The 21,439-nt window shown below is 38.1% G+C and overlaps 1 protein-coding gene across 5 annotated transcripts in view; it reads right to left on the reverse strand.

Moving 5' to 3' along the window:
* ITSN2 (intersectin 2) overlaps window positions 1–21,439 on the reverse strand; it is a 72,834-nt gene that overhangs the window by 6,319 nt on the left and 45,076 nt on the right. For all 5 annotated transcript variants that reach the window (XM_087882223.1, XM_087882222.1, XM_034426826.3 and 2 more), the window contains 6 exons: window positions 20,526–20,717; window positions 4,869–4,990; window positions 2,622–2,728; window positions 1,471–1,654; window positions 445–543; window positions 112–279 (listed from right to left, as the gene is read on the reverse strand). In XM_087882223.1, the coding sequence (XP_087738349.1) occupies window positions 112–279; window positions 445–543; window positions 1,471–1,654; window positions 2,622–2,728; window positions 4,869–4,990; window positions 20,526–20,717 (872 nt within the window). The remainder of the gene's footprint in view (window positions 1–111; window positions 280–444; window positions 544–1,470; window positions 1,655–2,621; window positions 2,729–4,868; window positions 4,991–20,525; window positions 20,718–21,439) is intronic.

Raw genomic sequence — 21,439 nt, forward strand, 5'->3', positions numbered from 1 at the left:
TCAGATATTATCTAAGGATTTACAAGGTGTTATCTAACATTTCTTCCATGCCGTAGGAATTATGCAATAGCACATTTGAGTTGGATTTCTTGACCACTGAGCCCCAGTTACCTCAACCAGTCCTTCACACTGGACATGGGACTGTATCCATTCAAGTCTGTCTGAATTCTCCTTCTCACGCACCCCCTCATTCACCTGGGAACACAATTCTTCAGCACGCTCGAGAGCCTGCTTCAGATTATTGTGATCAGGGTGAGTTTCAGGGGTATTCTCCAGAATCTGGTTGCAGAAAAAGACAAATTAACTCATGGCTTAAGTAAAAGGCAATACTGAGAAAAAAAACCCATTCTTATATTTTCATAAATGTATTTGCCATGCTGTATTCACCCTTCCACATCAGGCAACTTACTCAGAGATTCAGAAAAAGAGCAACCAGGTACTCACACTCTTGATGAGCAGAGGGTAGCGAGTAATTCTCTGCATCGGTTTCAAGAGGAAGCTGGACAGGGGCATGCCTTTACAGCGAGAATCTGAGGCCAATTTCTACAAGTTTAAACAAATTTGAAACAGAAACATACATTATAGAATTATAGAACATCTCTAGCTTCTGAAAAGTTTACAACGGTTGATTTTCTATGTTTCGTAACCAGTCACTTGTGCCTCTAATTTACAAAAGAGGATATCTTAACTTTTGAAAACTATAACAAAACTGCTTGTCAGGAAATCTGAGATTTGGGCAAAATACCAGCCTTATATTTAATATTGAGATTGTTCATTTTAAATGTAGCAAAGGGCTTTCATAATTCAGAAACTGCATGATTCCCTCCAACGGACATATGCATAAAAAAAGATAAATAATAGGATAAGGGTGGGAGTCATGTCAACTGGTTCTGACTAAAGCTGCAAATGCACAGACTAAAACTACATAATGAGATAATGTAACCTAACTGAAGGTGTCCCAGTTAACTTAACATTTCCTTCAATGTGCTAAGTATTTTTATAAAGGAAATCTAGAAAGAAGGAAGGCAGATTCATTGATCTAAATCAAGGCATCATCTCAGCACCATCCACAAGTTATTTGTATATGTCAAACCTGCAACACAGCAGGTGCAGCATTGCAATCAATGCCCTGCCCCTTTTGTACATGCATCAACATGTACTTGCAAATTTTGTCCTTCCCCTAATCAATATGCACCATCTTTGTTAAACTGCTAACAGCTCTACATTTTTACAGTGAAAAAGAAAAATGGCTTGAGTCAAATTAATGGACATCAGAGTAATTTTAAAATATATCGCTACAGCAAGTTATACATGCTGTTACGGCCTTCAGTAGGGGCACCTTTGCTTTTTGGAGAGGGAGTCAAGGCTTGCTTCTATTCTTCAAGTAGAAAAAGTTACTGTTATACTTGCACATGTAACCCAAAGGGAAAGGAAAGATAGTGAAGAGAGAGTTACTGAATTACAGCCTACTTTCAAAAATTCTTTGAACTCTGGCTCTTCATCTGTTTTTTGCTGTAACAAGGCAGCTCCATTAAGCTGGCAGCTGCAAAATCGAATATAGGCTTGCATATGGGATAACTGAGCAGCCAAGATGTCACCAATCATCTGTACTGGCATCTTTTCCCCCCCAGTCTTCTTGCGCACCCGAAGGGCTCTGGAAAAAAAAAATCCATAGGAAAACAGATTGACTCCAGAAATTCCAGAAAGATGAAGCTATAGAAGGTCTTGCAAACAAGGCTTTCTGTTTTACAGGACACTGTGGGAAACAGGAGATATGTGGATCTGGCAGGCACACCGAATAAGTAAAATGCAGTCTCTCAGAACTTGCCAACTTGGAATTCGAATACTTTGCAAAATGGTTGTCTTGGTGGGCTTAACAATACACAAAACTTTTATTTAGCAAGAAGGAACACTGACAAGGTTGCTTTCCAGCACCTCCTGAAGCCTTCTAGGGCATTACTAATCAATCAATCCCATCACTCAGTCAATCTTATTTACAACCAAAAGGCCCAAAAGCAAATTACAAATATAAACTTAGCATTAGATGTTAACCATCCCAGCTTATCTCAATGTCCAAACAAAACATTGGATTATAGTCCTCTATCATTTTTATCTTGTAATAATGCTTCTGGAATCTGTGTGAGCTCCAGAAAAAATCTTAGAAAATTATGCTTGAGGCTCAAACTGCTTCAATATTTATTTTATTTAAAAAATAAATAAATCAGAAAGATAAAATCAGGACATGAAGCCTGGAATGTGCCAAAGGAGGTTATCTATGAGCACCCTGGAATTCCCAGTGCCTGGAACTGTGCCTGAAACCCTGGAACTGCAATCAAGAGAGACTCTGAATGCCAAACTAGAAATCTCCCTTCAAACTCGTATCAAATCAGGCAATAAATGGCAGAAAATACAACGGAATAACCTTAAGGAAGAAAGCAGGGACACATGCTCTTTATATTTTGGAGAAAATTTTAAAACTGAGATAAGAGGTACTAAAAGATAACTTGTGTCTCTATTCAACAATATTGGGGTGGTTGGGGATATAACTTAATGATATGATTGCTGTTTTGGATTGAGGCATTTAGCAGGACAAAAATTAACAAAACAGTAGCAGAACTTACTTCAATAACTTTGTATTACACAATATGAGCTCTTTCCAGTTGACAAAGATTAATCCCATTTCGGCTTCCAAGAGACAGCCTGCTTCAGTCATTTGTTTCTGGAAAACCTACAGAGAGGAAGAACTATTAGTTGTGACTCAAATCACAATTGATTCAATAAGTAATAATTTATGAAATATTTTATTTATTCTTTCTATTGCACTCAAACTGTCTGGTAATTTTTTTTCAAAATATTTGACATTGTTGAATTAGTGTAATCAGATGCAAAGAGGACTGTTGCCTTCCTCTTCAGTTTATCAATTTTGAGAAAAAACACAACTGCAGATTCTTTCTCTCCTGTAGCACTGTGACAGGAGGTACTAAACTCCTTTCTGGTAATTCTGGAACTCCATTTTCTATTTCACCTGATGGAGAAAACTGATTCTTTCAAATCTGTATATTTTTCCTATGGGAGACGAACTGATTTTAGCCATTCTTCTACCAAGAGGATCAAACATTCTTTCTTGATCTGACTGAATCATTATATTTCCAACAATATTCAGAAAATGAACTATACATTTTAGCAATCAGACCTCTAGTAATATGCCAGCAAATAAAATACATTACATTAATTTTCTCCAAGTACGGTATGTAAATTTGATCCTCCTTCCACTTAAATTCCCATTCTTGCATATCTATCATTATATCTAATTTTGCATTTATATAATTATACAGTCTTTAACTTGTTCAATTTCTGAGTCATATTTCAGCAATCATCTATAAATAAGACCCAGCATTGCTCCAAATTTCATATTGTAAGGCTTTCAAATTCAATCAAATCTCTAAGTATTCCTTTTGTTTCTGCAGTTCTTCTAATACAATACTATTCATTTGCAATATTAAAATCAATGTGGAATATGAGGGTATTACAAAAATAAAAGTATTACGAGATTGTCTTATTAATAAAATCTTTAGTTATATGAATAATTTCTCTTCTCTGCTTTCTTTCTGCTTTCCTTTTCATAAAAATTAACGAAGTAAGAGATAATAAATCTGGACTAATTCTTTTTTTGTATTTATCCCAAAAACTCAGTATGCTGCTCTTTATTATTTCTTGTGAGCTGCTTGTTTCTATTTCAATAAATTCAGAGATATTTATGCATACCATCTAGAAGTCCAACTTCCTCCATAAAGATCTCCAGCCCATAACAAGTTACAGTTCAGTCTGTAATCTTCCTCAGACAACTATCTTGATAATAAAATTAAAAGTTTGGAGTCGCCAGTTGTCCTTTCATTTCCTATGTAAAGTTGAATTTAATCCTTGGCTTGTTTGTAAAATCCATTTACCATTATTTCTGGTTCTGTGGGCATGGCTTGGTGGGTGTGGTGTGGCTTGGTGGGCGTGGCAGGGGAAGGATACTGCAAAATCTCCATTCCCACCCCACTCCTGGGGGAAGGATATTGCAAAATTTCCATTCCCACCCCACTCTGGGGCCAGCCAGAGGTGGTATTTGCCGGTTCTCCGAACTGCTCAAAATTTCCGCTACCGGTTCTCCAGAACCTGTCAGAACTTGCTGGATTTCACCCCTGTGCCAGTCATTTAATGTCTTATTTTCAATATATATTTAAACAATTCCAATGATTTCAAGGGAGACATCATATGATAACTAAGACAATCGCATTTTGAACAAGACATAATTATCTCTGGAGTCCTTGGTGCTCTCTGACTTGGTATTTGCTTGAGATGTTTATTACCAGACTAAGTAACATCATCAAGGCTAGAGAGTGTGGGTTTGCTCCCTGTTAATATATAGTAGTTTGTCCTGCCAGTGATGGGGGACTTTCTTCTTGGTAGTTCCCTGTTTAGACTATTGTTTTCTGTTAGATTGATTGTCTGGGGTTAATCCCTGCTTATCTGGGTGTTGGCTCCTGGGTTGGATGCATTATGGTCTTTTTTTCCTTCTTACCTTTTCTATTGTCTCTTTCGAATGGTGTGTAAATGTGGTTTGTATCTATGTATTTATTGATGGCTGATTTGTCTGAAGGCCAAACAAAATATTACACTGCATATTCATAATGTGTGTTTTACTGTATAAAATATGGAAATCCTCATGGCTGATGATTCTTACAATACTGTATTGAATGATGAGGTATGCATGCTGTTTTATTTATACTGTATGGTCATTTCTCACAAAACCTTCCAATTTAATTAAAAGCAATGAAGACATTTTTATACAGTAACAACTTTTCTTTCCAAGCAGATCTTACCTCTAAGACAAGTTGAAGGTCATCCATGTATTTTTCTTCTGTCTGGATCAGCTCATGTATATAACCCTGCTTCTTCCTTTCCATGGGTTGCATTGTGTCAAGGCTCTGGAGATCAGCACACCCTGTAAAATTAAGCATTCTTAATCATTTTGAGTTTATTTGTTCAATACCAAATAGGCAATGAAAATTCTCAGTGACTCTTTTAATGAATAAAAAACCCAAAATTGACTCTGAAATAGGTTTAGTTTAGTTTAGTTTAGTTTGTTTATACTTATATGCCGCCCTTCTCCCAAAGGACTCAGGGTGGCTCACAAAGATAAAACAATAAAACAGTAAAATTACAACTAAAATACTCAATTAAAATCCCCAAAAATGAAAGTTAAAAGCTCCCATCAGATCAGCAAGGTTGTTGGAAAAGCCATGTCTTCAGGTCACCACAGAAAGAGAGGAGGTCGGGGGCCATCCGGAGGCCCATGGGTAAACCATTCCAGAGGGTCGGCGCGCCCACAGAGAATGCCCTCATCCTGGGCGCCATCATTGTCTGGCCGATGGCACCCGGAGGAGGGCAGTCCTATGTGAGTGCACTGGGCGGTTGGAGGCAGGGAGAAGGTGATTCTGCAAGTACCCTGGGCCCATGCCATGAAGGGCTTTATAGGTAAGTACCAGCACCTTGAAGCGGATCCGAAGGACCACCGGTAACCAGTGCAGCTCACGCAGGAGAGGTGTAACATGGGAGTAACAGGAAGCCCCCGTAACAAACCGCGCGGCTGCATTCTGGACCTGTTGGAGCCTCTGGGTGCACCACAAGGGCAGCCCCATTTGGAGGGCATTGCAGTAATCCAAACGAGAGATGACGAGAGCATGGGTGACTGTACGAAGGGCATCCCTGTCTAGGAAAGGGCGCAACTGGCACACCAGGTGAACCTGTGCAAAAGCCCCCCTTGTCACGGCTGTCAGATGGTCGACCAAGGACAGTCGCGAGTCCAGGAGGAAGCCTAGATTGCGAGCCTTTTCAGAAGGAGTAACTCCCCTCCCATCCGAAGTGATGGGGGCGCTAGACCATGAGATGCCGGTATCCACAGCCACTCCGTTTTGGAGGGGTTGAGTCTGAGCCTGTTCCTACCCATCCAGATCTGCACTGCCTCCAGGCACTTAGACATCACGGAAAGGGCATCCCTAGGTTGGTCCAGGGTGGAGATGTAAAGCTGGGTATCACTGGCATACTGATGATACCTCACCCCAAAACTACGAATGATCTCATCCAGCGGCTTCATATAAATCTTAAAGAGCAAGGGGGAGAGAACCGACCCTTGTGGCACCCTGCAAGTGAGGGGCCTCGGGGAGGATCTCTGTCCCCCCGCCCAAACAAACTGTGTGCGACCCGAGAGGTATGAGAACCACTGTAGAACAGTGCCCCCTATCCCCAGCCCCCCGAGTCGCCGCAGAAGGATTCCATGATTGATGGTATCAAAAGCCACTGAGACGTCAAGTAGGACCAGGATGGAGGAATAACCCCCATCCCAGGCCCGCCAGAGATCATTCACCAGGGTGACCAATGCCGTTTCCGTGCTGTGTCTGTGCCTGAAACCCGATTGGTACGGGTCTAGATAATCTGTTTCTTCCAGGAATTGTACACACACACACACACACACACACACACACACACACACACACACTTCCTGATGTCTGCATGGTTCTCATCAAGGGTATAATTTCTAGTTCTCATAATTACTGTAGAAGTTATGAGTTTTGCTAAATTTATTTTATTGTCTGCTTCTGAGCTGTTCATGTTACATCACAATTTTATGTTTGTAGTATATTCTGCTCTATCCAACATCACTGATTTACAAACTGGGCACAAGTGGCTGACTCTTACTTCCCTTGGCCTGCAAAAGGTTTCTCTCTCCACCCAATTTTTTCCCCAAAAGTTTCTTTCAACTAAGGAAAAGAACAACTGGCACTCAATAATAAGAAAGAAGCACCATAATATATACAGCAAAGCCTTTGAAACTTTGGAGCATAGTGCACCTCTGATAAAATAAAAATGCTAGATAGTTTCAATCCAGGGATTTGGAAGTGTCCATCTGCCTCAAACCAAGTAAAATGTAAAAGCTGGATAGAAAATGTTCAGTAGATAAGAGAGGGTGTGGGAAACCAGTGTGTTGATTTAGATCCTGGAATGTAGGCATTTTGTGGCATGCCCAACGTGGCAAGTATTTGGGTAAGAGATAAGCTCTTCCTTTTATAAAAGTAATCCCAATATATTCTCGAAATGCCAAATATGTAAACGGGCCCCAAAAGTTTGCCTATCTATCTTCTTTTACTAGTACATTAAAATTATTCATAGATGTTATTCATGAATAATGCAGGTAATTATTTATTAAGAAAACCATTTACCAATACTGATATGTAAGCTAACTATCCTTATTGTCCTGCCAATTGGTGAAAAAAACATGATCATTCTCATATATGCCCTAAACTGAGAAGTATAATAAAGTTGGCAAGAGAACAGAAATGACTGGTTAGCATGTTATATAGAAAATATTCAAAATAACTCCAAACAAAAAATCTTGCACCATAAAAAATAATTTAAAGCAAAAAGATTATACTGATAGTTTTATATGAAGTTGTTCTCAGTAAACCATTTTCATTTACAAACCAGTTACCATAAATCATGAACAGCTGTCAGTAGAAATATTTTCTGAGAACGCATATGAATTTATCAGTAATTTTTTTGTTGCTCTCCTAGAGAATAAATTACTCCTCGAAGAAAATAATTCCAAATTCTAAGGCCCCCAGATTTCTCATGAGGTTTGAAGTTTCTATGAATGTTTTGACAGGCAATTTAAGAACAGACTTCAGTATGCTCCTCTCAGATATAATACAAGCTCAATTGGCCTTTAATCATTTTAATCCTAAATACTGCTGAATCTCCATTATTCTACTGCTGTGAATTATTGTAGCCCTAACACAGAGAAGAAATGTAAACTGTATGTGGGGAAGCATATTTAAATAATGTTCAGCTTTAAGACAGTGGCAAATGTCCTGGATTCATGTGATTACCTTTTGTGACGTGCTGACAAGCAAAGTCAATGAGGAAGCCAGATTCACTTAATAACCTTAATAACTTAATAACTGCAGTGATTCACTTAACAAATGTGGCATGAAGTCATAAAATGTGGCAAAACTCACTTAACAAATTTCTCATTTAGCAACATAAATTGTAGCTCAATTGTGGTCGTAAGACGAGGAACACACACACACATACATGTATGTGTGTGTGTGTGTGTCTGTGTGTGATGAAAAATGCCAGCTTACATGGTTCTCCCCCACTTTTATATTCACAACAAAGCTATGAGAAATGCAGGTGAATTAGGGTCACAGTGAGCTTCATGGTAAAGCATAAATTCAAACCTACCCATTCTAAATCCAGGACAAAATGTAATGCTAATTTCTCTGAGAAATATAAAGGCAGAGATGATTTCCTAAGCTTTATTTTTTTTTTCCAAAATAAGCATAAAGACCTTTAAAACTGGTTTTTCTTTAACCATAGAATTCCACAATAGTCAGCATCATTAGCCACAGCATTAGACTCTCTGGTTGAGAATTATGGAATACCACTATCAATCCAATGACTAGAGAAATCTCTTTGTGAATTAGTAAATGGGTGGAAGGATGTGGGCATGTCCTTTTAACCTATGCCACTGGTCTCCCTAATAACATGATTAGTTGAGAAAGTAGCACTTATAAGTGAGGAATAAAACAATTTAAGGAGGAAACTGACAATCTATAGCACCTGCTAGGAAAGCAAAAATCAGCAATGCATACCGTGTTAAAAGACTTGGCTTTGCAGAGTTATATGTTTTTATTATAAATTTAAAACTAGTCTTGATCTTGTTTAGAGATCAATTTTTACAAGTTTGATCCCAATTTAATAGTAATAACTTCCTTCTTACATTCTGGGAATTCTTTTTGATGAGAATTGAAAACCTGTGTTGAATGAACAGGTTTAAATTGATGTTAGAAATGACAACTTCTCCTCTATCATTTTTAAAAAAATTTGATTTATATGCCCCCCTTCTCCGGAAACTCAGGGCGGCTTACAATGTGTTATCATACACCAATTGATTAAAGTACGCTCTAGCTATGTGATCATCTTCCAGAAGATTTTAGTGATTGGTTGGTTATATAATGAAGGAACAACACAAATGCATAATTTATGAAAATGTATCATCAAACCTGAGAATGGTTATGTGTGCTGAAAAGAAATCACACATCAATAAGGATATTCTCTGTGTGTCTCTTTAATAAAATATTTTTGCATAGTTATTTCCAGTGTTCAAAAAACAATGTTCATGCACAGCATAGGCTGTGTTTGCAAAACACTGATTATTATTCCATTACTTTAATACTAGAAAGCTTCAAAATACAAATATCAAAACAGCACACAGCATAGTGATATTTAGGAAACAAACATAATTAATGACAAGAAAGCAGCGTTTTGCGGTAGCAGCCCAAAACACCACTACAGCTGGAAGTCTGTCATCACTGATTGACTTTAATAGAAAAATAATACAAGTCATAGGACATATTTTAGCAAATACTGGTTTGTGCGTTTCTGGCAAATCACACTGGGTAGTACAATTAATTTGTAAAAATAAAAATCAAGAACTCTAACTTTTACATTCTTTTTGCAAACAGAAAAAATAGCATTGTCACAGCTATTTCATACTCCATTCAAAATGTCAAGAAATCACAAACTAAAAACTTTAAGAAAGCTGAATATTAATTTCTAAGTTAGGAAATCCCTCATTCCTATTTGGAGAACTTCAGTTCCATTTCTGGAATGGGGACAAATAACATGTTGTAGCAATTTGCCTCATATGCTATAATACTGTTATCTATTTTTGATCATATTAAAAAACCTTAGCCATCCAAATGAAGAAAAATAAAGCTATTCATATCTAAAGCTAAAGAACATAATTTATACAGCCATCTTTGAATGCGTAAAAACTTGGATTCAACTATCATAACAGTCTCCTTTTTATTTTGAAAATCCATGTGACAAAGAAAACTATTTTGTAACTTTTGTAAATTGGGATATTGAAATTAGGAGAAGAAAATTTCCCCTATTCTATGTAAATTTTGTTTTGGGTAAGTTTCTCAAAATCCTAATTTGGAACCCTACTCAAATAATTTGTTGCATAATATATTTTTTAAACTACTCCTTTCTGAAATTTTAGCAAGTATAACTCACTATAACCATACACAAATTTTATGCACGTTTCTGAATTATTATTTAGTTATGCCATTATCTGTTTGGGCCTAGCTTTTTTAACATATTAATATACTAGAAATAAAATTATAAATACAGAAATGAATTCTCAGCAAAATAGAATACTAATAAATAATAGCAAAATAGCCTAAGCATATCAAACATTCTTATTAATGTCAATTAATAGTTTGTACCTCTTTTGAGCTATATTGTACCTCTTGCATTAAAATATGTTTTATCTCTGAAGATTTTTAACTTATAGACTGACAAAAACATCCTTTTTTAAACTCACCCTACTGGTACAGTAACCATTTGTTCATTCTAACAGTAATAATTAGTGCTAAATTAAGTCCACCACACCAAAGCAAACACCCATTACTCTTTTACTATGAAATCAACCAGACATTATTTGAACTCTAAAATATGGTTAAATTCATTTCTGCAACCGATAAGCCAAGGATGAACAACCTGCAGTCCCCAGTACCCTGAGATTACAGGTAATCCTCACAATAGTTCATTTAGTGACCATTTGAATTTAAAATAACAGTGAAAAAGTGATTTATGATCATTTTTCACATTTGCGACTGTTGCAGCATACCCATGGTCACCTGATCAAAATTTAGACGTTTGGCAACTGACTCATATTTATGATGGTTGTAGTGTCCGAGGGTCACCTTTTACGACTTTCTGACAAACCAAGTCAATGGGGAAGCCAGATTCACTTAACAACTGTGTTACTAACTTAACAATTGCTGTGATTCACTTAACAACTCTGGCAAAAAAGGACATAAAATGGGGCAAAACTCAATCAACAACCATTTCACTTAGCAAAAGAAATTTTGGGTCAAATTGTGGTCGTAAATTGAGGACTACTTGTATCAAACTGAAATTTAATAGCAAAATACTTGATGTCCAGCAGCACAATTTCTATTCCCACCCCCCTTCCCATAAACTCAGAAAGCACAATGCTTCCATTTCTGCCATTAAAACTCCTCAGGCCTCAGAAACAGCCTGAAATTGTACCAAGTTTAGCTTTAGGTTAAAAACTTTTTAAAGGTAGAAACGAGCAATAAACCCCTCAGAGGCTTTTTGCTCACATTCTCATCCTTAAAAACCCACGCAACCAATCAACAACCAAAACTACAAAAATTTTCAGTTCCTGTATTTATTGGCAGAGAGGTCATGCCTAGAAGCAAGGAGAAATTTTCTGACAGTGAGAACAATTAAACAATGGAATAACTTGCTTTCTGGGGTTGTGGATGTTCTATCATTGGAAGTTTTCAGAAATAGACTGGACAACTCTTTGATCAGTATGGTATAACCATTTGAGCAGGGATCTGTCAGGGCTCTTTTAGGCATATGATTCCATGTTCTATGATGTTGGGAGTTCTTACACAGCATAAACCTGAGGTCTACCAGGAGAATGATATACTTCATTTTGTTGCTTTTGTTGCTATTTTGGTAAACTCAAAGAGGTGACTAAACACTCGTCTTGCCACTATAAATGGCTGGTGAACTATAGCTTGGCAAGAATTAATTTACAGAATTTAAGGTTTGGTTTTAATTTGGGATTTAGTTGCTATATCTCCTGTAAGAGATCTTCTAATTGGCAGCTGCTAAACTACAACTGTGCTTTGCAAGACAAGACCATCATGTACCTTGATTAACGTATTAGGTCATGATAAATATTAGTATGGGATAATCATCAATTTAACATTGAGCTATTTGCAGATCTGCTATTGTTAATAATAATATAGAGACAAGATAGCATTTATTTATTTATAACTTGATTTAGGCACCTAACTGATCAATTTGGCATGAAAGACCCTCCTCCTACAATCCATTACTTCGTACTAGTAATAAAGGCATCAGTGATTTGATAAGCCTACTATATTCATTTAAATAGCAATTCTGAACACATTTATCAGAGACTAAGCACCATTGAACACAATAGCTTATTTCGGACTAAATATGCACAGGCTGCACTGTGAGGCAATGGCGCTAAAAATACTTTGTAGAAAATAAATCACTCATTAAAGAATTTTAGGATTACACCCTTAGAATATTGAAAAAAAATGGATATGCACTCCAAATTAAATATCTAATGTTGTACAGAAGAAATGGGGAACTTCTTTCAATCAGAGTACTGAACTAATTTTCATACTGGTATCTGTAAACCAACAGGATGGGAGTTGGGTCACTCCACACAGCCCCAAATCCCACCTAATTTATGCTCACATGCAAATACACCTCCTGAAAACAGGGCAGATAATTCTGACAGCAACACAGCACAACTATCCAAGACGTCTAGAACAGTTTAGCAGGCAGGACAAGGCTACCTTTACAAATGGATATGGACTACATCAGGGAAGGAAAAAAGCTTGATTGTCTGGCCAAAAAGGCACCATGAAGTGAGGTGATAATGGTGAATGTTAGAAAATGTTAGCAAGAATGAAAAAAGAAATTAACCCAAAACTTTGGTTAAAAGTAAAAAATTGTTAACTAAGAAATTCCCAGAAAGCAATGCAGTAGTAAAAAAAATCTAAATTGCTGGGAATTTTAAAAAGTGCTTTAGTTTTTTAAAAAATGTATCTGTTAAAAATGGGGCAGGGGAGGGCAACTGTAGAGTCTATTTAGCTTCTTGGTCTCTTCAATATCATGTTGGTAGCAAATACCCTGTTTCTCCCAAAATAAGACATCCCCTGATAATAAGCTCAATCGGGCTTTTGAGCGCATGGCAATAAGGCCAAGCGCTTATTTCAGGGTTCAAAAAAATATAAGACAGGGTTTTATTTTAGGGGAAACACGGTATCTAATTTTCAGTGGTATTTTTTTGTACTTTTTCTTAAAAATAAACCTAAAACATATATTTAATTTGCATTTAAAATCCAAATAATGGGGGAGGGGAGCCAAAAATGTCAGTCTTGCCCACTACATTATGACCGGTATTATCCTGTCATAATATAGTGTTCTTTTGAGGATTTTTTCTAACCTTAGGCACAAACAACTAGAATGCAATATCATGCTATTTCTAAATATCTTAAGGTATGTGGTCTCCAAAAGGCTTCTTTTCATTTTGATAGACCCACAATACCCACAGTACCATGTCTTGCTCCTCTCTTGCAACAAGCTCATTTCCCTCACAACCAGGATCTGAAATGCTCTTGGAAGGCTGATAATGCCAGGAGCATTGAGATATTTCCCTTAAGTCTTCCACAGTTGAAAAGGTTCTTTTTGCTGCTCCACCAATCCCACAACCACCCGAATGGACCAATGAGGACCAATGAGAGGGAAGGGAGGGTGGGCAGAAGGGAGAAGCACCTTTAAGAAACAAAGGCTTCTCAGACTTTCAGCAAGGCTCTAAAAAAAGTTTTTCTCAAAAACAAACTTTGTCCAGCTTTCAAAAAAATTGTTACTCTCTCCTTTAACATACCAAGAAGTGTGTAGTATTTAGGGCAGAATATTTCCAACTTCTGTAGCAAAAGCCACCTTATATATTTGTTTCAGGTGAAACTAAAGAGCTCTAGTATATAACATATATAGACATAACAGTGATATAAAGTGCCTTTAAAACAACACAACAGATTTTATTCTATCTCTGCTCTGTTTTCTCACAATAGCATTGTCACCGTGTACAGGATCATACATGAAATGCATAGTGAGAGATCAACATAGGAAACATATGATGCTAATCATGAGAACACAATTTCCCATGTGACAGTACAAATAGTAGGTCTTTGTGTGCCTAAAGTTGCATTATGCCAAGAGATAGCTTGGACTAGCATTCTAATAATTCATTATTGTTCCTAAATAAAGAGTAGAGAAAATCAGATTGGAGAGTGCAGAAAGCCACACAAAGACCCACTAGTCAGTTTGCATAAATGAATTGTAATTGTACAGCATAGAACAAAACGTGAAGTCTTGAGTGGATTTAATACTGAAGCGAAGCAAAGAAATCGTTTCAGAGATCTGAGCAGGCTGTCCACCCTGCCGCCATGCTATAGTCAAACTTGTATAGTGGGTCTCTGAGGTGCTTTCATACTGGAAGACAACAGTGGGTCCTTGAAAAAGAAAAGAAAAGAAAATTAGGGATAAATGACTATAGTAGAATATGTTGAAATGTATAAGAAGCAGTACTGTCTTAATAACCAATATTGTAAAGACAGAATTAATATGTTTTTAAATATTTCTTATAATTTAAAACTATCTGGAAACAGAACACTCTGTGTTTAAAACTGCCAAATGCTGTAACAGTTCATTTTAAAAATTAAATTAACGTAAGGGAAAATAAAATCAAGCAGCAAGGTAATTTCTTAGAATATTCACTGAGCTTGTGATAGGTAAATTTTAAAGTTTTAATATTTACACCTGATCTTAATCAAAAAGCTCAGAAGCAATGATTATTTGTCAATCCTTCTATCCCACCAGGACTGATGTATCTTCCCAGATTGCCTGATTCTGTCCCTCTATTTGTTTTATTCATCCCATCTACAACTGAACATTTGTATTAATTTTGGTGATCCTGACTATGGCCTGCATTATAATTATAGTGTTATCATTGTATTTTACGCTTTTTATGTTTCTATGTGGTGATTTCTGGCATAAAGGCATAATAAAGGCTTGTTTGTATGGATTTAAATGCTATTTAAATTCAAAATCTGGGTTATAGATGTTTGAATTACATAGTACCACTTATCAAGAGCATGAAATCAAATTAAACAATTATCAACAGACATTGCCATATTCATCTATTTTTGTGGGCCAATGACTTCAACACTTATTTCAAGAGATAAAATGGGCATCAAAATGACTTAATGAACATTGGTAAAGGTAAAAATGGCGTTTAACCCCTCATGACTGCATGTCCATGTAATTTCCAGAGTAACAGTTTTTAAAAAAACGTTTCTTCAGTTTCCCCACCAGCTTGCAAGTACAATACTAATCTTATCTGATTAGATGGTACCATTTGTTGCTGAGAAGCCATTTATTTATTTTATTTATTTTGTCGCATTTCTGTGCCGCCCAACTCCCAAGGGACTCTGGGCGGCTTACAACAAAGAATAAAACAATGCGAACAATCTCATAAAAAATGTTAAAAAGAAAAACATTAAAAACTTTAAAAACGTTAAAACACATGCACTCCTATTCGTGGCCGGGTCTCGCAAGATCATTCTCAACTTGACTGTGCAAGACGCAATCAAAACACAGCAGCACCCCTTTCAGCTCCTTTTGGCACGCTGGTTTATTTGCGTCCGGGGACGGCTACACGCTGTGACTCGAAAAGACGAATGAAATCGGCGCTACAGTGTACTAGAAACGGGCGTTTATATAGCCCTCCCTTCTTATTAACCATTTTTAAACCGCGCCCCTGCTTATCACCACACCCATGTTAGCGGGTAAGTGTCCTCAGCTGGTTCTCGAAGGTGCTGGTTCTCGAAGGTGCTGGTTGCAGCGTCATCTGGAGACGTCCTAAGCCCGTCGCACCGATACCACCTCCCCTCGCCCCGCATACGGCCACCTGCACCCAGTGCCACCACCACCAAGTATGTATATGTCCCTCGATGCTTTCAACACATGTTAGCGGTGTTGAGCAGGTTGCTAGGCTCAACAATCATTATAACGAGATCAACGGCCCCAGGCCTGCCAGAAGAGCCAGGTCTTCACCGCTTTGCGGAAGGCCAATAGGGTGGGGGCGGTCCGGACCTCAGGAGGTAATTGGTTCCAGAGAGCCGGGGCAGCCACAGAGAAGGCCCTCCCCAACAGGCCCGCCAGCCGACATTGTTTAGACGGGACCCGGAGGAGACCAACTCTGTGGGATCTTACCGGTCGCTGAGAGCTATGTGGTAGAAGACGGTCTCGAAGATAGCCTGGCCCTGAGCCATATAGGGCTTTAAAGGTAATGACCAACACCTTGATTGCACTCAGAGACCAATAGGGAGCCAGTGCTGTTCGCGGAGAATTGGTGTAATGTGGGTGTATCTAAGCGCACCCACTATAACTCTCGCGGCTGCATTCTGGACCAACTGTAGTCTCCGAACACTTTTCAGGGGTAGCCCCATGTAGAGCGTGTTGCAATAATCCAACCGTGAGGTGACAAGGGCATGAGTGACTGTGAGGAGAGCCTCCTGATCCAAGTAGGGTCACAATTAGTGCACCAGACCACCTGTGCAAAGGTCCCCCTAGCTACAGCTGTCAGATGTTGTTCCAGTCTCAGTTGTGAGTCTAGAAGAACACCCAAATTGCGAGCCCGTTCTGAGGGGGGCACTTTCTCACCCCCCAGAACCAAGGATGGACAATCGACATAGTCTTTAGGGGGCAATACCCAGAGCCATTCGGTCTTGTCTGGGTTAAGTCTGAGCCTGTTGACTCCCATCCAGATCCTCACAGCCTCCAGGCACCGGCACATCACATCTACTGCCTCACTGAATTGATGAGGGGTGGAGATATACAGCTGGGTATCATCAGCATATTGCTGATATCCCACCCCGTGTCGTCAGATGATTTCACCCAGTGGTTTCATGTAGATGTTAAATAGGAGGGGAGAAAGGACCAAGCCCTGAGGCACCCCACAAATGAGGGGCCTAGGGGTTGACCCCTGTCCTCCTACCAGCACTGACTGTGATCGACCAGAGAGATAGGAGGCGAACCACTGCAACACGGTACCTCCCACTCCTAGCTCCCTTAGTCGCTCCAGAAGGATACCATGGTCAATGGTATCGAAAGCCGCTGAGAGGTCAAGTAGCACCAAGATAGAGGAATGACCCCTGTCTCGGGCTCACCAGAAATCATCCATCAGTGTGACCAAGGCAGTTTCCGTGCTATAGCCAGGTCTGAAACCAGACTGAAAAGAGTCCAGATAATCCGTTTCATCCAAGGACCGCAGGAGCTGAAGTGCCACCACCTTCTCTACAACCTTTCCACAAAGGGTAGGTTGGAGACTGGACAAAAGTTTTTTAATTCTACTGGGTCCAGGGAAGGCTTCTTGAGGAGGAGCCTTATAACCGCTTTCTTTAAGGGCTGCGGGAAGGACCCCGCCCTCAAGGACGTGTTGACTAAAGCCTGGAGCCAGCCTCGTGTCATCTCCCTGCTGGCCGAAACCAGCCAGGAGGGGCACGGGTCCAACAAACAAGTGGAGGAACTCATCGCCCCTACAGCCTTGTCCACTTCCTCAGGTGTCACTGGCTCAAACTCCTCCCACACAATAGGACTAAGACCTGCCCCTGTCATCTCGGTCGGTATTGCCCAATCAGAGTCCAGGTCCATCCGAATCTGAGTGATTTTATCCGATAGAAACTGTACAAATTCCTCAGCTCTACCCTGCAAGGGTTCTTCCGTTCCCCCAACCTTGAGGGAACGAGTTACCCTAAATAGGGCGGTTGGGCGAGAATCAGCGGATGCAATAAATGCGGAAAAATGTGAACATTTTGCCACCCGTATCGCCACTAAATAAGTCCTAACAAAGGCTCTTAAAAGTGTTCGGTCGGATTCAGATTTACTGGTCCTTTAGCATCGCTCTAGACGTCTCTTCTGGCGCTTCATCTTCCGGAGTGCCTCAGTAAACCAGGGAGCTTTCCTGGATCTGCTGCCATTGATAGGCCGCAAAGGCTCAATCCGGTCCAATGCCCCAGACGCCGTCTTATGCCAGGCAGCCACTAGGGTCTCGGCCGGACTGTAGACAAGGGAGTCAGGTATCTCCCCAAGCTCCTTCTGAAACCCCTCAGGGTCCATTAGGCGTCTGGGGCGGAACCATTTAATCGGCTCCACCTCCCTGCGATGGAGGAGTGGCGTTTTAAAGTCCAGCCTCAACAGGAAATGGTCTGACCACGAAAAGGGTGAGACCTCTATACCCCTTAATTACAGATCATATCTCCACTGCCCAGAGAGAAATACCAGTCGGGTTTGTGTCCCCCCTCATGACCCTGAACTATTTGGGTCAGGTCCATGGTTGTCATGGAAGCCATGAATTCCTAATTAATATAATTAAGATATGTGCTATATTACAACATCCATCAAATTTGGGAGATAAGACAGATTCCAGGAAGACATTTTGGCATCTCATTATTAAATTAAGGGATTTTTTTTCACTGACACAACCTTTTATAAAGTAGAATGAACAGACCTAAAAATAGCAGCATTTTGTTTCCTTATGGTGCTATGTCCAGATTTTATTTAATGAGCTATAGTGGATAAAATGAAGTATAATGTTCATATTATATACAGAACGGAAGACAAACTACACTTATTAAAGATGTATATGCATATGTATATTATGTGTATGTGTGTGTATTTATAGGCATCCAATTCATGTCAGCACTCAGACCTTTGCTGCATTAAATATGCTACCAACTCTTTCCATGTTCATACCAGAATATGGAGAGAGGGGGAAAATAGGGTTACAAACTCAGTGTACCTGGAGGGTGGGGTAGAGCACTGAAATCTTTGCTAGAGTAACTACATATTTCTAAGAAACAGGTTTTCATTTTGAAATAACTATGATGCCAACACTGAAGTTCATACAAGCCAAATTATTAGGGTAGAATATAAGTAATTACTAACTTTGCATAATATATACAAACCAGAGACATTTTGTTTACAGCAACTTCCTTCTTGGTATATGCATAAAAAACAAACCAAAAACCCAGTATTATGATATGGGAACGACTTTTCTTATCTAGAAACTGTCCCTATATAGACAAATGATATGTTTGCAATTGCTCTAAAGGATAACAATCTGGTCTATCCACAAATATGAGACTGGCCTTCTAGAGGAAGATTAAAAATGCCAGAAAACCTTATCTTGCTATTTTCCCAACATAAAACACTGGCTTATCCAATTACTATGGTGCAGCCCAATTTGTTAAGTATGTTAAATCTAAAAGTATGAACTAAATTGTTTACTGTGTTAAAAGCCAGATAAATCATTCTAATCATATAGGAAATAATCCATATTTCATATCAAGGAAATATTTCAATTAGGCCAAATCACAATTGCAAAACAGAAAGCAAGCATTCATGTTTTATTGATCAAATGGTAAACAAAGCAAAAGTCAGAGGGAAGATACAAAACAGTGAATGCTGAAGCCAACACTATTCCAGTTATTCACAAGCTGAGACATAATTAGATTCTACCAGGCACTTTAATTATATTATGCTACATGTGGAATTATACCTAGAACAATTCTTGATCTCCCATTTTTTAAAAAAAACAAAAGATAAAATCCTGCTTCAAAACTATCTCCATCTCTTGGCAAAACACAGATCTCTTAATAATTGGAAACCAGAATAATGAAAAGTTGGTAACCTCTATATTAATAAGACTGATGTCAAGAAATATTATGTAAACAACGGAGCTGTATACTCTGAAGTCAGAGCTTTAGCTTCAGTACAGAGATAACTCAAAATAACCTCACTTTGATTCTCTTTGATACTAAGTGGGCAGAGAGAAACTTTGACAAGTTTTCAGGATTGTTATTTTTTTGTTCAGTCTGGTATAGTGGTTAAGGCACCAGGTTAGAAACCAGGAGACTATGAGTTTTATTTCCGCCTTAGGCATGAAGTCAGTAGCTGACCTTAGGCCAGACACACTCCTTCAGCCCTAGGAAGCAGGTTCGTGCAAACATTGCCAAAACATCAAGAAAACTGCAGTAAAGTTGCCAGGAAACAAAAAGCTAACTTGATGGCACAAAAAACCAAGCCTACAACAATAAGGTAGCATGCCTGGAATCCTTGTAGGGTCTGTTTTCTGACTTGGTCTATCTCAAAGATCTGACATATTAGATCTGTGAGGTTGGAAGTTATGAAGCCTATATTGTAAAACTTCTTTGATGCTTTCTTTTTAAAAAAGGAAAGAAGGCAATAATCTATATTTAACTCTATTGAGGAAAATTGGACTAGGATATATTATTTTATCTGTGCAGTATGGCCATTTGATTATGTTATTTATATTGTTATTTTGATTTTATTATATTGTTTGTAGAAGTTATGAATCACTGAGAATTTTTTTGACTGTACCAGATATAAATTAAATTAATCTATTGCTCTTATTCAAATAGCTCACTACTCACTATCACTACTATGTTATGTTGAAGAGTTCAACATAACATAATTGGAAGCAGGTGGTAAAAATTTGATGGATACTTAATTGAGCTTTCCAAACAATTTCCTTAAAAACTATTGCCATGTTTAAAAAGGTACAAGGTCCACAGCAATGTATCTCAGTGACTAAACTATTTTAGTCATTATTTTAGCCCTGCAGTTCTAAATAACTCAGCATTTTCCTGTTGAAGAAATGGACATGACCATACAAATGAACACCTATATTGAATGAGGTATCTGAATTTATTCCATACCAAAGCATGAATACTTAAGCAAATTTTACTTACACTGTTGACTTGGATCAGAGTCTACAGTCATCTTCACATAGTTTGAAGGAAAGAGGCCATAAACGCCATTGACTTCCCCTTGCCACCAATCCATATCTTCTTTGTTCATTACATTTATAAGCTGCCCCTTAGAAAAAGTGAGCTCATCTTCATTGTTTGCTGTGTAGTCATACATTGCTATCACTTGACACACTAATAGAAACAAAAAATATGACAAAGGACATGTTCTTCAGGAGCACCAGCAATAACTATTTCACTACTTGCAAAAATCCCCATCCTTGCCTAGAAATTTACAAAACTATTTAAGTTAGTGCATATTAAATATTTACATTTTATAATCAAAAATATCATGGAAGTATAGGAATGTAAAAAAAAAAAAACCCAATTGCAATAAGGTAAAGGGTGTCTGCTTTCTGAAAGTAAAGGGTCGGCAAAAAATGTTTACTAATAGACTTTCAATTTTCAAATAACAGCAATTGCCGTCATAATTTGTGAAGGTAAGCTTTGCCAATTATAAATTGCTAAAATTGCCCACTTATTTATCACTTGTCTTAATAAATAGTACAAATGCTTAGGACATTAATGTGGAAAAAATAATGCCAGTTTTTTTCCAATTAATTCTAAAAGAAAATAAATTCTTTTATTTAAATAAATGTGATTAAATTTAGAAACTTAATTTATTTTCCTAAATTTACTTGCTTATTTATATACTGTCTCCTCCAAAGATTCTATTATATTAATTATAATAAATCCAATAAGTGTATGTCCCACATTCTGATGCAACTAAATTCAAACATGTAAAAATAGAACACATTCTTCCTAGTCTAATCCTGTCTTTATTTTCCTTTACTTTCATTCTCATATTATAGACTGCCTCTCAGAATAAAGATTTGTTTTTTTCTTCTTCATAAAGT

This window comes from Pantherophis guttatus, chromosome 1 (genome assembly GCF_059756535.1).
Source record: "Pantherophis guttatus breed Tessera chromosome 1, ASM5975653v1, whole genome shotgun sequence".
Lineage (NCBI taxonomy): Eukaryota > Metazoa > Chordata > Lepidosauria > Squamata > Colubridae > Pantherophis > Pantherophis guttatus.